This window comes from Dermacentor albipictus, chromosome 2 (genome assembly GCF_038994185.2).
Source record: "Dermacentor albipictus isolate Rhodes 1998 colony chromosome 2, USDA_Dalb.pri_finalv2, whole genome shotgun sequence".
Lineage (NCBI taxonomy): Eukaryota > Metazoa > Arthropoda > Arachnida > Ixodida > Ixodidae > Dermacentor > Dermacentor albipictus.
The window spans coordinates 25,626,550-25,641,213 of record NC_091822.1 but is presented as its reverse complement, the minus strand read 5'-3'; the positions used below and the strand labels follow the sequence as shown (position 1 = coordinate 25,641,213).

The 14,664-nt window shown below is 45.1% G+C and overlaps 1 protein-coding gene and 1 long non-coding RNA gene across 4 annotated transcripts in view; both read left to right on the top strand.

Moving 5' to 3' along the window:
- LOC135897913 (uncharacterized) overlaps positions 1–2,648 on the top strand; it is a 103,041-nt gene extending 100,393 nt beyond the window's left edge. Inside the window, exon 3 of the long non-coding RNA XR_010563191.2 lies at positions 2,518–2,648. This is a non-coding gene — a long non-coding RNA (uncharacterized lncRNA). The remainder of the gene's footprint in view (positions 1–2,517) is intronic.
- A 453-nt stretch (positions 2,649–3,101) lies between these two features.
- The window catches only part of LOC135897866 (uncharacterized), a 47,547-nt gene continuing 35,984 nt past the window's right edge, over positions 3,102–14,664 (top strand). For all 3 annotated transcript variants that reach the window (XR_010563177.2, XR_010563176.2, XM_065426559.1), the window contains exons 1-2: positions 3,102–3,286; positions 4,440–4,684. Coding sequence is in view for 1 of the 3 variants with exons in the window: in XM_065426559.1 (XP_065282631.1) it covers positions 4,521–4,684 (164 nt within the window). In the remaining 2 variants the exon portion in view is untranslated. The remainder of the gene's footprint in view (positions 3,287–4,439; positions 4,685–14,664) is intronic.

Genomic DNA, 14,664 nt, shown 5'->3' with positions numbered 1-14,664 from the left:
CCTAATTCCGCCCAGTATTTTTCCGCGCCTGTCGAAGGTAACTGTGTCATATATTAACATAGCAAGCGACAAGAGTGGGCACTTGAGCCCTTTCGCGGCTGAGCTATGGAGTTTCGTTGATTCCGGTAGGAGGCAGAGCACATCAAGAAAAATGTGGCTGCCGCTGCGGCCGCGGCTACCACCATGAAAAGCGCTATGATCCAACACATGCGACGCCCTGGCAGGCCCAGTCGCCGGGCTCCCGGAGTCATTGTTCTGTACGATGTGGCACTGAACACGTGCTGCTCGCAGAAGAGAGCTTCATGTTACGCCCAGCGGCTTCTGAAGAAAGTATGGTACGCCAGTTTCGCAACAGAAATGTGGCTATTTCTAAAGCAGCACACGTGCAATATTTGCAGTATGGCAATATGGTAGTGATGGTGGTCAATTGTAGCGTTAGGTGGGTTTATGCTCGCGATCAAGGCCGGCACAATTGCTCCACCCGAGCGTCTCGCACAATACCGGTGAAGGGTTTCACCATATGTCCATCAAACCAGTCTCTCTTTAGAATTCAATGAGGAGACGTGAAGTTTCTTTGCGGGCTATAACTGATCCCTCGGGAAATATAAGGTGTTGCAGGTGCGCATGCGGAAGGTCCTTGTTTTGGAGATTCTTCAGGAGAGTGTCTCTTTCATCTTGGAATTCCTGGCAGGACCACAAAAAGTGCTCCCTGTCTGCTGTCTTGTTGCATGCCGCATTATTGCCATACTGTACAGTTCGGGGCGAATCAATTCTCCGAACTGTACAGTATGGGAATAATGCGCGCTCTCTCAACGTATATAGCACCTTATGTGCGCTCGAGCATTGTTCTCTTCTGCTTGGACTGAATGTACGTGTTTTCATCTTTTAATTGTGTATGGTTTCCTTACCGTAGGGAGTTTCTTGTTTCTTAGTATCTATAACAGTGCTTCCTTGACCGTAGATCACAAAAATGTGCATTACAAGAAGAAACATAGCACCTACCTTCAATAACTTTGAAGCCTCCAGCATTGTTTACCCTCTAATTTTCGTTCTGCGTATTGCAGGAGCCTCCACTATTACTTCCTCAAAATACACTCTGCAGCCAAATGACATAACGCATATTCAAGGCCAAATTTCCATGTATCAGAAGATGATTGCAAGGCTTGGAAAGCAGGTGAAGACCCCCAATACTGTCGAACTGATTAATTGACTGAGATGCCAGTATTTTTCAAGGGTTAATTGCGATGTCGGCTTGTTGGTAATGCATCTTCAAGGGGTGTACGGTAGCGCGATTAAAAGGCGGGACAAAAAAAAGACACACAGGGACGCACACAGCGATGTGTGCCCCTGTGTGTCTTCTTTTGTCCCGTTTTTAATCGTGCTACCGTACACCCCTTGATTATCTTGTAGCTGTTTAATGATGAGTGCATGGCATTACACATTCGAGTTGAGGATGTTCGTGCGTCCCCAATCATTTTGGTAGCCATTTTATTTGGATGGTAACAATTCACATAATTTTGCTACACTAATTCACCCTCCTTCGTAGAAGTACACAAAAGAGTCGTATTTATTCTTTGTAAAACAATCCCATTTACAGAAAATTAAGTGATAGCGTGTCTGTGTAGTTTTTTTCATTCTCTGGATAGTTGCAACACATCTTGTGTATGTTATTATGGTTGTGTATAGTTATTGCCATCTCGGCAGTCATTTCAGACTATTCTCAATTACTTGTATTTCGCACTATCTTCCCATTTTCATGTGTCTGCCATTTTTTTTTTCACAGTGTTCCTGCAATAGCGTGTCTGCTATTTTGTGTTCGTGGCTGTCTAGCACGCTGATTGATATGAGAATAACATTGTGCATCTATATCCGATGCCCCTTTTGTTGTGAGTTATTAGAAGTACACTATCACAAACAATGAAGTGATACTTCCTCACTAACAATTGGCATGATTGTTGCGCTAAGTTACAGCTTAAAAGAACGAATATGATTTAAATAAAAGTAACATAAAGTAAAACACCTTTGTGGTCTCATCCTCGCAACTGCTGCAAAAGCGCCTGCGTGAAATTACTCGATTTATGCAACGCTACTGTTCACAAAAAAAAAGAAACAAAAATGAAGCCGTGGCCTCCGAGATTCGGCGGTGTGCGGTGACCATCTTGGAGACTGTTGTGTTTCGTCGGTTCCGCTAGATGCGCTGAGAGCCGAAGTCAGCTGCAGGTTCCTACGAGAGTGTCCACCTTCTACGTTTACTATATTACTCCATGACTGTGTTGCACAAGAGCGCAGCAGCACTGAGTGCCTACAACGGGTCTGAGATCAAGCACCTCGGTTTCGCCACCAAAGTACTAGAGAGAAGCAATATAACGAAAGATAATGCTTACTTTATAGTCAAGACGCCAAGCGATAATTAGCATGAACGCAGGCATCGAGTTCAGCATTGCCTCACCAATCATACACTCAGTCAGGCAAAGTGGAAAAGCAGGGCCAAGAATAGAATTTAGACATCTGTTTCAGGGAACGGGCTGCGTGCAAGAAAGGACAAAATGCTCCTGGGACCAGATGCGGCTCCAGTCGTACAACGTGCTCGCAAAGTGCCTTTTGCCCTGCAGCAACCATTGAGGGACTAGTTGGCACGCATGTAGAAGGCGTCCATTATCATAAAGGTAGGACAACTCACCGAATAGGTAAGTCCCGGGTTCATGGTGTGAAAGAATAACGATGCTCTCCAAGTACGCATAGACCTCAAAGGATTAAAAAACACATTATTATTACTATAACAATGAACATATATAAACATATATAATAAACACTCCCCGGGGCGTACTTGGGACGATATAGGAAATGAGCTGTCAGGGGCTTGACTTTTGTAACGAGTTGATGCAAACTCGGGCTTTCATCAGGAGTCATTTGATGAAGCTACATTGGGGGTCTGCATGTTCGCCACTTCTTTTGGGCGCTTGACTATCTATGAACACCACCACATTTTTATGGTGTTCTCTTTATTTACAAAATGCCATTTTTATTTTATTTTTCCCCTGCTACTTGCCGATTCTTAGTTTATGCCCCGTAGTGGGTCGAATCATAACACTAGGCGCGAAGCAACCAACGAAGCTGACCACTGGCAGGCGTGGTGGGTTGTCGACGGGGCGCCGGCAGCCCATCAACGAGGCGCCCCTTCTGCTCCACCGGGCGTCGATGGGCCCCGCTTTGTGAACAGTGCCTGGTGTCTTATCAGCGATCCATCATAGCATATGCAAAGCGGAAACTGAAGCTTTGTTTCAAGGTAACGCCGCGTGTCCAAACCCGCTTTGAAAACACTGGAGAGCCTGCGCTTTCAGCTGTCTGCGGAAAGCTAGAACACTCTGCTGAATTTGCAATTCTTTCCCCGTGATGCGTTCTAGTAGTGATGATTTGTGGCCTGATTCTCAGCACGGCTGCGACAACGTCATAAGGAAGCGTTGGTCGTAAAGTGCGCGTATCGCGAGGCCAACGTCGATATGTTCTACTAGTTCTTTAGGCTGTAATGATGTGACTCACATTGGTGTCGAGATAAGTGAAGATATTGGAAGCACAATATGCCAATGCGAGTATGCTGTGACGCAGTTATTGTCGCTAGTACTTGTGAGAGACTGAGACATTTTACTGTGCTAGGCTCATGCTGGTAGATGGTGGGGCAACTGAACGTAGGATACTTGAAGTTATGCCGTATGTGCATAAAGTGAGCCACAACATCTAGAAGGTTGCCGCCAAGCAGGGAGTAAGTGTGTTTTCTGCCCCTTGTAGGCTTTCGGGTCTGTGCTCGCGTATTTTTCGAGGCAGGGCAAGGAACCACGTTTGCGCAACGCAGCATAAAAACCGTTTTACGGAATGTGCTGCAGGGGTTGTCTATAAGTTCCCTCTCACGTGCGAAAGATTTTACATAGGCCAAACCGGTCAATGTAATAATGACCGCCTGCGTGAGCCCTTCTCCCTGGGGTCAGATAACGGTGCAAATATGCCTCGCCATTGCAATGAATGTGGTTGTTACCCTTTGTTTGGCAATGTCATGATTGTTGGTAGGGGCAAGGACAAAGAAGAGCGAGAAATCCTGGAAACGTACTACATCAGTTTATTAGGTGACGACTGCGTTAGTACAACTTCGGTGCGCTAACTTGAGAAAGAATTTGCATTTCTAGGTCGGTCCCGATAGAAGAGATTCTTGTCTTTTCATGCTCTGTGATTAGCGATGATGCAGTTTCGCATGCTCTGCTGGCCTTGCTAGGACTACACCAATTCTAATAAAGCTCAGTTGATAGTCCAGTCACTGTGGTGTGAATCTCTCCTCTCGACCTTTGTGTTTTTTGACTGGTTTTTTTTTTTCTTCAAGGCTCATGTTGTTCCGAACTGGGCTCGGCAACATTCGCTTTGATCTGTAATAGGTTATCCTCCTTACGCAGGTGGTCAAGACCGCAGCTACTGTGCAGAAGCCAAGGTACCTACATGCAGAAGCTCCCACGTCGTGCAGGCGTCCGTGAAGAATGGAGGCCATCAACGTCACCAACAGCAGCGACAACCTGGTGTCCGTGCGGCATGACGCTTTGTCGAGGCTGCTCAACGTTTTCCTGTCGGTGCACCTACACTCGGGAGACATCAACACGTCCGCCCAAGGGTGGCTCGAGAAGGAACCAAATGACACGCTCCGGTTAGTAAAGTGCCAGTAACAGCCGTATAAGCTATGAGTTTACCGTTCAGCTATAAATATTAAAGGCTGCTCAACGTGATTATTTCACGAATCTCTCTCTGTTAAGATCACGTCTGTTTCTCAGCTGTACGACGAACGCCGTTTTATGGAGTTATTTACAATGAAAGCGCCACTTGGTCAGGCTGAGGGCTATTTCTGGACTGCTGTCGTCGGCCGATCAGAAAGAAAAAAGGGCAAAGCATGCTGAATTTTTACTGAAAATCGTGTGCATTGCGCGAACAGCGAAGCCCACGGATTGCGTCACAAACCACGTTCCTCTGCTGATATTGTCAAGCTGTCGTTGCGTGTCACGTTCTTACTAATATTGCCACATAACGTGATGACATTGACGTGGGAATGGTGATGCGACCAGCGGAAGCTCGCTGAATTATAAGTTATCTGCTGTGATCGGTCAGTGTGCAAAACTTGCCGCGCTTCGCTACTTTCTTCTAAGTGTTCCACTAATTAGAGAAATCGTCCTAGTAAATATTTTGCTCATACCTTGTTCAAAGAAGGCGAAAATTCCGACCTCAGCTGGCGTCTGTGAACCGAAACTGAAAGTACGTGTTTCCTGTATTGCAAAAAGAAAATGTCGGAATTGTGCAATAATGGTATTTCAACTACAGCTTTTCTGTTAAGATTCAACAAGTACTAATCTAAGGTAATTTGCAGCAGGTCGACACTTTGAGCTGATGCACTCTGCTGGCTTTGTGCACATGTGGAAGGATCAGCGTATCCCATTGCTTGGCTAGATCTGTACGCTGTAATTTTCTAGTTTATATCAGTAGCAACAGTTTGGTGAAATTCCTATCGCGAAGGCGGGAAAACAAGTTTGCCTGGAATTAACCACAGCATGCGGCGAGCCGGGGGACGCATGCGATTTAGCAAATGTGTTGGAACTGTGTATATGAAAGCCTGATGCACTACTATGGAGTAAATCTCTGCAGTTCAAGGAAACAACCGTTATCTTGGCAATTTTTCAAGCGCGTTTACACCGTTGTCTTGGCTTGAATGAGTGATTCAATAGCAGGAACTCAAAAGGGGAAAATAAAGACGCCTGGGTGAGCCTTGAGGCACTCAGTTTGGTTCTGTATGGCGTGGGGTGACATTTAAACCGTGGTGAGAGCGGAACATATCTTATCTTGGACAAGCTATAATCAATAATCTACGCGAAGCTCAGAGCCCAGTTTTGCTGCAAAGACAGGTAAAGGGCAATATATATATATATTTATATATATATATATATATATATATATATATATATATATATATATATATGTGTGTGTGTGTGTGTGTGTGTGTGTGTGTGTGTGTGTGTGTGTGTGTGTGTGTGTGTGTGTGTGTGTGTGTGTGTGTGTGTGTGTGTGTGTGTTAAGACGGCGTGCCGTGCCACAGAGTCAAAAGGCACTCCCACGGAAAGAAACGATACTGCAAGGAGGAGACGATTAACGTGTACTGCGGATTTTTGGTCTTTTGGATTCTTTGCGTGCGATGAACGGGTTTCAGGTATATTTAAAAGCGAGACTTTTGTTTGTGAACATCGCCGGGCTTACGTGAACGTAGGAGCAATGTGGCTGTGTTCTGTTGCCGAATAAGTCGACCAGTCACAGCGGAGGAGGTGAGCATTACCACCGCGGAGTTCCTCGCATTACCACCAGATTGCTCTGGCGGTACTGCTGTGGTGATTAAGTTTGTTATTCGGGGAGATTAGTGATGCGGTGGTGATTTGTGATTTTAGTGTGTGTGCATTGGTATCAAATATTTCTTTGGTAGTGCAGTGACAGCCTGGCCACGTGGTTGAACACGGGCGAACACCTGTATTAGTTAAGTTGTAAAGCATAGCATCTAATGTATTTAAAATATTAGTGATAATTACTTGGCAGCATTTAAAGGATTTAGGATCTATGGCTACTGGCCTTTGCTGATAGGCACGTGCTCGAGAACCTTAGGCGTTTCCATTCTAAAAAGCTAAATGCACCACATGGTAAGAAAGACGGTAAACCGTGAAGTTTGCGAGGGGTTCCCTCAAGCTAGACGAGGGGAAAATCAGAATCGAGACGAAATAGAGTGAATCGGCATACAATGTCATATCGATACTAGGCTAAAAAGTTGAGGATTTCGAGGATGAGCTTGTGAAACAGGTCGAACAGCTCAAGAATGAGCTAAATCTTGAGCGTAATGCACGAAACGCGATGGAAAAAAAGACTTCAAGCAGTCTAGGAAAAGCCAAACAATGCCATGATCATGAACGGGAATAGTTATAACGATGGGACGCCGTCTCCTGACGTGACCGGACAAGTAGTGTCCACAAATCACGTGGAATGCGTGCAACTTGGGTTCCGGATAGCTGCAAAGATTTCAGCTGCCTTGAGGCGGCCACATAGAAAAAGCAGGAACGCAGGGTTCAATGCTCCTTCTCAAGTTCGAATCACGCCGAAAAGGATAATTCAGAGAAGCGAGACGATGCCTGGCAGTAGAAGGGAGTGAAAGGGTGATTATCACCGGCGAGTCAAACCTTGATATGTGCTCCGAAGCAATTGTGGAGAGGGTGAAAGTTGACATAAAAGTGGCTGCAGGTACATTTCCAGGACGGACATTGGGTGCTGTCATGGAGAAAGCAAAATAAAAGTTCGCGAAAAATGCCCGTGGACGCAGCCTTGTAGTAGTGGAAAGTGGCGTCAATGACGTGCTAAATAGAAAAGTGGCAGCACTAGCACAGCGCCTGGCGAAGGGGTAGAAGCCTTGCACGAGATGTCGCCTTAGGTGAAGATTGTGGTGTGCATGGTACCGAAGGTACGCTCCCGTGACAGTAATGTACAACAAGCTCCTGTGGCTGGAAATGAGGCTATATGGAGATTGAGCTGATAGAAAGGTTTCGAGACGGTCGAAGAAACAGGGAAGTGAGAAGGTATGGTGGTTCTAAACCAGACGGGATCCACTTGGATCCAGGCTTGGAGGATAAAGGGGCTGGCCACTTCCTTAGCTGCCCACGGGCGCCCAGGAGGCCAAGGTAGGTACTAATGATGCAGAAGGTGCCCTTGGGGAACCTCAGGATAGCATTGCCGTCAACAACAGAAAAAAATTGGCTGAAGGCTTAGCTTGATTAAGCCTGGATGATTGCGAAAGCAATACCCTCGGCTGCACCTTGGTTCGGCTGATGGTGTGCACATGGTTGCCCTTTGTTAAACTTATGGCTCTACATCATCCGGACTAGCGCAAGGCAGCGCGCCGAGCACTGCGAGGAGCCAAGCTGTAGCCCCATTTATCCTCCTAGCGTGACGTAACACCAGCGAGTGCCCTCTCTCGGTAGCGCCGCAGCAGTGGCGCGCAAGGCTTCACCTCCACCGTCGATGCCCCGAGCTGGGGCCCCGTCTCTTGGTCTGGCGTGACGTCACAAGGTCACGTGACGCGCAGCTGTGTGAGGAGGCGCCACGACCACCGATGGGCCGAAAGTGCGAGCAGTATTGCTTTCGCAATAAATCAGGAAAGCAAGGAAGACAGTGCGTCATGCAATGGGCGACATAAACATGCAGGGTAACAGAAGAAAGGAAAAGTGTGTAGAAATTGAAGAGATAGGGTGTAGGCAGTGCAGCCAGAAACGCACCTTACAGAGTCTAATGAGCCGCCACTGATTGAGACTTATGTTTGCGAAAAGTGCAGTACAACTAAATCTGAAAGAAAGGGACGTGGAGTCCGAAATCTCATCCATCAGGCTGCAAAATGAAAGAGAGCAAATTCAAAATGTCAAGGGCATCTTTGGTTATCACGCACAATGAGTGGAAAGAAAACGTGGCTAGGTCTAAGGTATTTGTGCGCCGCAAATAAATGTAAAGGGAGGAATTAAGAGTTAGTGGAATGCCTAACCGATGATATTAGTAGTTTCAGGAATGACGCTGAAATTATCATTTTACCACGCGCTTGTGCCGCGTGCTCGGGCCACTTGCTCTCAGAAGACGTCGAGGATAGGCTGGCTCACGAGCTTGCGCCTTGCTCTTTTGGACGTTTGGAAGGCAGTTGATTCGGGCATTCGTACTCTTGGCCCTTACCCCATCGTAGGAGACAAACCTCTCGGCAACTCTCGGCAGTTTCATTGACCTGCAGTGGTGTTTTGTGTGAGTATTGGGTGGTTCCAAGTCTCTGACTAACCTTATTTTAGTACCTGGCTTATTGGCATTCCTTGCGTCAGCCTTCTTGGGCTGATGTCAGCCGATTCTCCTGGCCAGGCGCAATCCGCCTGCTCAGCATCCCTGCCACCTGATGAGTTGCCTCTATATTTATTTTTTCGTAGCAAGCATCAGCACCAATCCTGTTGCGCATGTGCCTATCAATGGAGGTTCCATTGGGATCACGAATCCACAAGCTGTCCAAAAGGAACTTAATACCATGTCCAACAGCTTCCAGGCCATCACTAATGTGCGAGCGGTCGGACGGGGAGGTATAGTGTGTCTGTCACCCGACCAGACCTGTGTTGAACACCTCTTGAAATGCACTCCATTCGATTCCGCCCCAGAGTGTGTTCTTATTCCGCCTCACCTTGCGTGCAGCAAAGGTCTCGCACATTGCGTGTGCTCCCGGTTAAATCTAATTGAAATCCTGGACAAACTTTCCGCTGCAGGCGTCATTCCTATTTACCGTTGCAATCGCCGAGTAGATAACGAGAGGATTTCGAAGGAATCAGTAATTTCAATGATTGTGGGTGCATCAGGTCCCAAAGAGAGAAAGGTGTGGCCCCTTGTGTTCCGTGTAGAAACACTCGCGTCACCTCTAATCCATTGTCAGAATTGTTGGAGATTCGGCACACCGCAGGATGATGTAAATCTAGCTTGCGTCGGCGCACCTGTGGAGATGGTCATTGCTCCAGTTAATTCTCTGCACAATCTCAAAAGTTCTGCCTGGAACACACCCAGCAGACTGTTCGAACTGCTCAGCTCGCGCTCCAGTGAATGCTCTTCACAATCTAGATAGTGATGCCTCTGAAGAGGAACACACCCAGCAGACTATTCGAACTGCTCTGCTCGCGCTCAAGAAATACAGATTTTTGAAATAATCAACCGCCGTCGCTGTTCCTGAAGAGATGCAGTTGCAGTTATTAAAGACAGGGCTTTCGGATACTCTAGTGTTACAGCACGCAACACTCTAATCATGCATTTTAATCTTTCTGAAGCACTTGACTCTGCTGTGTCCAAAGCAATGGCTAAGGCTATTAATAAAATGATATCCAGTCTATCTGATTGCTTAGCGCCAGTGATTTCTAGTCAGATAGTGCAAATAATGTAGACCACTAAGACACCGATGCGATCCCCAGAACCAAACTCCACACCTGGAATGCCTAGCAACGAGATAGAGGCACCTTCTACATTTTTAGAACATTCTACCGACACTGCTCCACTTGCCCAACCGGGCGAGGATGAGCCCTGTTATTCGGGCACTGTTAGTGTCACAGATATGGAACTTGACACTCGAGCTCCGAAACACATGGGATTGCCAATTTCTGCTATTATGAAACCAAAAAAAACAGTCAACTATCTCTTATGATTAAAGGAAGTATTCTAAAGGTGGCAGTTGCCGCTGCTGTGCCTTCAACATCATTGGACAGTTGAAAGTACTACAGTTGAACTGTCGCTCTATATTTTTAGCTTTACCTGATATATCTTGCATATCTATTCAACTTAATTCAGATGTCATACTTCAAGAAGTTTGGCATTCAATAGAGAAAACATTTCATTTAAAAAGTTTTCGGTTTGTCCAAATCGATCGATACTTGCGAGGTGGAGGAATACTGATACTTACTCGTTTCCAGTAAAACTTGTCACAAGGCAAATATTTCTTTTTAAATCATGAATGCCGACTGCGAGATTTTGGCTATAGATTTATCCATTTTCAATTAAACATGCTTATTTCCTCACCGGTGTGCGAAGTACGCGTGAACATGATAGTCCTGTGGCTGCGTGTAGAAAAGAAATTTTGTTTGCAGGGGATTTTGTTGCGGATCACGTGTTGGGGGCTACAAACAGATTTGCGTGGTGAGCGACCATGGCAATTGACTATTCATTGACAGCTTTCATGTCAGAACAAAGGACAAGTAACGTTTGCCAGAGGTCACTTTCTTTCGGTGATAGATTTAAGATTTGATAGCGCTGGCATCAAGGATTTGTCGTGGGTAGCGGTTGACTCACCAATCAACAGTGATCATCTTTCTGTGTCATTAGAAATCGTTTGTCCAATAACAACTCTAGAATACCAGGCATGCACATTTGTGAACCATACAAAATACCACACAAAGGCTTCCTTGCGTTAAGTGGTTTCGAAACGTGCCAATGCCAATGATAAGGAAACCGCTTCAACCATTTGCTCAATTCTAGAGGGTTTCCATAAGCAAGTTGAATTTGTCATCCCTTCAGCTAAAGGCACCGTTTGTCATTGGTGAAATAATGAGTGTACTTGGGGCTACAAAAAAAGAAAAGCCGCTTGGAAAATGCTTCTGCATAATCAGTGCCCAACAAATTGGAAAAATTGTCAATTTCACACTGGTGTACTTAAGCGTACTGTTAATCGAGCCAAAGAAGAATATGATATAAGGCATTACAATTACCTATCGAATTAAAGAGATGAACGTGCTTTATTCACATTTCTTCGTGCTAGGAAGGTGCTACGAACACCCTTAGCATTAAACTCAATTCTTTTGACGCCGCAGGAATTGAGCATCGCCCTAGAAGAGATTGCCAAAAGCTTAGAAAATCGATTGACGGCCCGGCTTGCGGCTATTCATTCTACATTAGATCTTTCGGATGGCTCTACTCCAATTTCCTGATCTGAGCTAGATGAGACTGCACAATGCTAGCCGAATACAGCCCCTGGCCTTGACGGTGTCACACGTGCAATATTCAAAATACTGTTACAGGAATCGCCTAACGTTATTTTAGACATGGTAAAATATTCAATTAAATATGCTTGGATTTCATTGCAATGGAAGCTTGCCAAAGTAATATTGATGCTTCAGAAACAAGAAGGAAGGCATGTATTGGAGTACATTAGGTCATTGCGCTTACATGAAACGTAGTAAAATTCATTGAGAGGTCTGTTCACCTTCGTATCATGAAATTAAAAATGACAATTGCGCACTCAGTCCCTGTCAGATTGGTTTCAGGGCCGGCTGCTCCATTTGGCACGCCCACGTCGACTTAGAAAGCCGAATGCAACTCGCCCGACGTCATAAGCAATACGCTGCCTTAGCGACGCTCGATGTTGGTAAAGCAAGCGACACTGTGGAGTGCACTGTATTAATAAATCGCTTAACACCCTGGGTATATAGTAGTTATATATAGTGTATATACATATATATATATATATATATATATATATATATATATATATATATATATATATATATAGTAGTATATAGTAGTATATATATAGTTCCTGGGTATATAGTAGCGTGGATTCACACATCTTTATGTGAAAGACAATTCTATTGCTATATAAGCGGCTTTTCTTTTTCTAAGTATAAGAAAAGGAGAGGCGTCTCACAAGGCTCAGTCCTTTCTCCAGGGATTTTCAATATTCTCATGAGCACACTACCTTGTCATCAAGAAGCAACTACTTATGTTTATGCAGGCAAAATTGCGTTTTTCGCATCTACAAACGACATCTACAAGCTATACCAACGACTGCAAACTTCCATTTGTGCTCTGGAGAGGGGGTTAGATGTGAATCACTTTGTACTCAGTGCCTGCAAAAGTTCTATTCTCGTTTTTCTGATACATGACATAGTGCACATCTTATTGTCTTACCACCTTGAAGCCATACCACAGTTAGTCTGTTAAATACCTCGGAATTATTTGTAACGCCTCTCTCAACTGGCGCCCATACACAGATCACTTCACTGGAAAAGGTAGCCGTGCAATTGGCATATTACGTAGGGTCAGCAGCCGGCGAATAGGAAGAAGAGATACACTCCTAATGATATATCATGTGTACGTTCACCCTGTACTAGAATTTGGTTGCATCCTCTTCTGTGGAGCTCCAGTCTCCATTCTCCAGTCTCCTCTTAGAAAGAGAAGCGTTAGGTTTCTGCTTAGGTCTTCCTAAATTTGTTACAAATTCTGTTCTTTATCTAGAATCCCCTTTGGTGCATGTTCCGGCTTTTCACAGTGCAGATGTCCTCAAGGATTTATGAATGGCGGCTGCGACATCCCCAAACAATCTTTATTTGACAACCTGCGTTGTTTTCCGGTGTCAACTGGCCGCAGTTACATACTCCGCATTCATGCGAAAATAACTTGTCTCTTTGGACGTGCGTATATGCGATGTATTTCCTATTCCCGACAGAGGCTCTTATCGCTTATATTCCGTTCGATGTCATTTTTTTCATTGTGAAACTTAGTTCCACATCATATTCTAGACCGTATATTACACGATCATCCGAAGAACCTTCAAAGAAACATTGTAATTCCGACAGATTCTTCACATTGTGGAGAAAAGTTAGCTGTTGGAATATGTTTTCCGAATAATATTTGGACATGTTCTCTTCGGCTGCCACACTTCATCCCTTTCTATTTAGCCGAATTCATGGCAGTGGTGCTGGCATTATGCAAATAAGGACTCTAATTACGTGAGCCGTGATATTCACTGATTCTTTATCATTGTGCTCACACCTTACTGCTTCTCGTGATTCTTGCTTGATAAGGACGCTTCATTCATTCGTACCTGGGTTCGTGAGAAACGTGCGTTTCATTTGGGTGCCTGGCAATAAGGGACAAATTAGAAACTGAATTGCAGACTCTCTAGCCAAGGCATCATTAAGTAGCCCAATTCTTCCTTATTGCCCTTTGACTGCTCACGTTACTACTGATAGATTTTACAGGAGTGTCATTATGCAGGCAGTGTCAGGCACCACAGTTACCAACTCACTCTGTGTATTACCGACATGTTCTACACTCTTGGCACACAGATGTTTGCCAAACACGGAAAATTGAAATGTCCACCACGAGACTGCGCTTGCCGTATGCTTGCATTGAACTTCTATCTACACAGGTCCGTTCTAGTCCCCTCACCATTATCCCCATGTTATGGCGAAGCGGAGACAATATACTATTTCTCCTTACCTTTCAGGCGTTTTTTCTAAAATTAGAAAACAACTGCTCGAAATCGCGCGTCTCAATATTGGCCTAAATTTATCATTGCTTGTAAGCTTATCTGTTGGAGCTTCCATTATTTGGTTCCGTCACAGAAATGTGTGCTTAGCAATCCAAAGTTACCTCATTGAAACCAATCGCTTATCATGTTAGACTGATCATTCTCCCTCCTCACCATAGCTTTCTTTCGTTTCTTATCTATTAACAGATTTCTTTTCAAACATGGTTTTCTTCAGAATATTTTTTCTTCATACACAAAACGTTTACTTTTTAAGCTACAACGTTCAAATTGTTAACTCCTTCGTTTTTTATAACCTTAATTTATCCACCCAGTTCCACGCCAATCCCCCACTGTGGGTATGTGCCACAGCCACTCAAAACAACAACTTTCGTCCGTGGTGTGCTGCCCCTTCGACCACTTGGACTTTAACGGCATCTTTTAGAAGTCGCCTGTCAATTAAACATGGCATTTTTTAGAGATGGCGGCGCTGGGTATTCTCGACTCATGCAACGGACCCCTCCTAACAGCAGAAACGCTAGACTGATACTGGCGCTCACGCCAGTACACTGCACCAGCCGGAGAATCCAGGGATTAGCTCCTCAGTTTGAGCCTTTATCTTTGAGGACGACGACAAGGACAGCAGGTAAGGATGCTACGTCCCATACTACCACAACTAACTCTGCGACGGCTGTTCCAGTACCTCCTCATTGCACGCTGCGCAAACCGCGCATGCCAAGTCCCTTCCATGGCGACCTTCTTGATGACATGGAAGAGTTCCTGGTGGGCTTCGAGCGCATAGCAGAGTT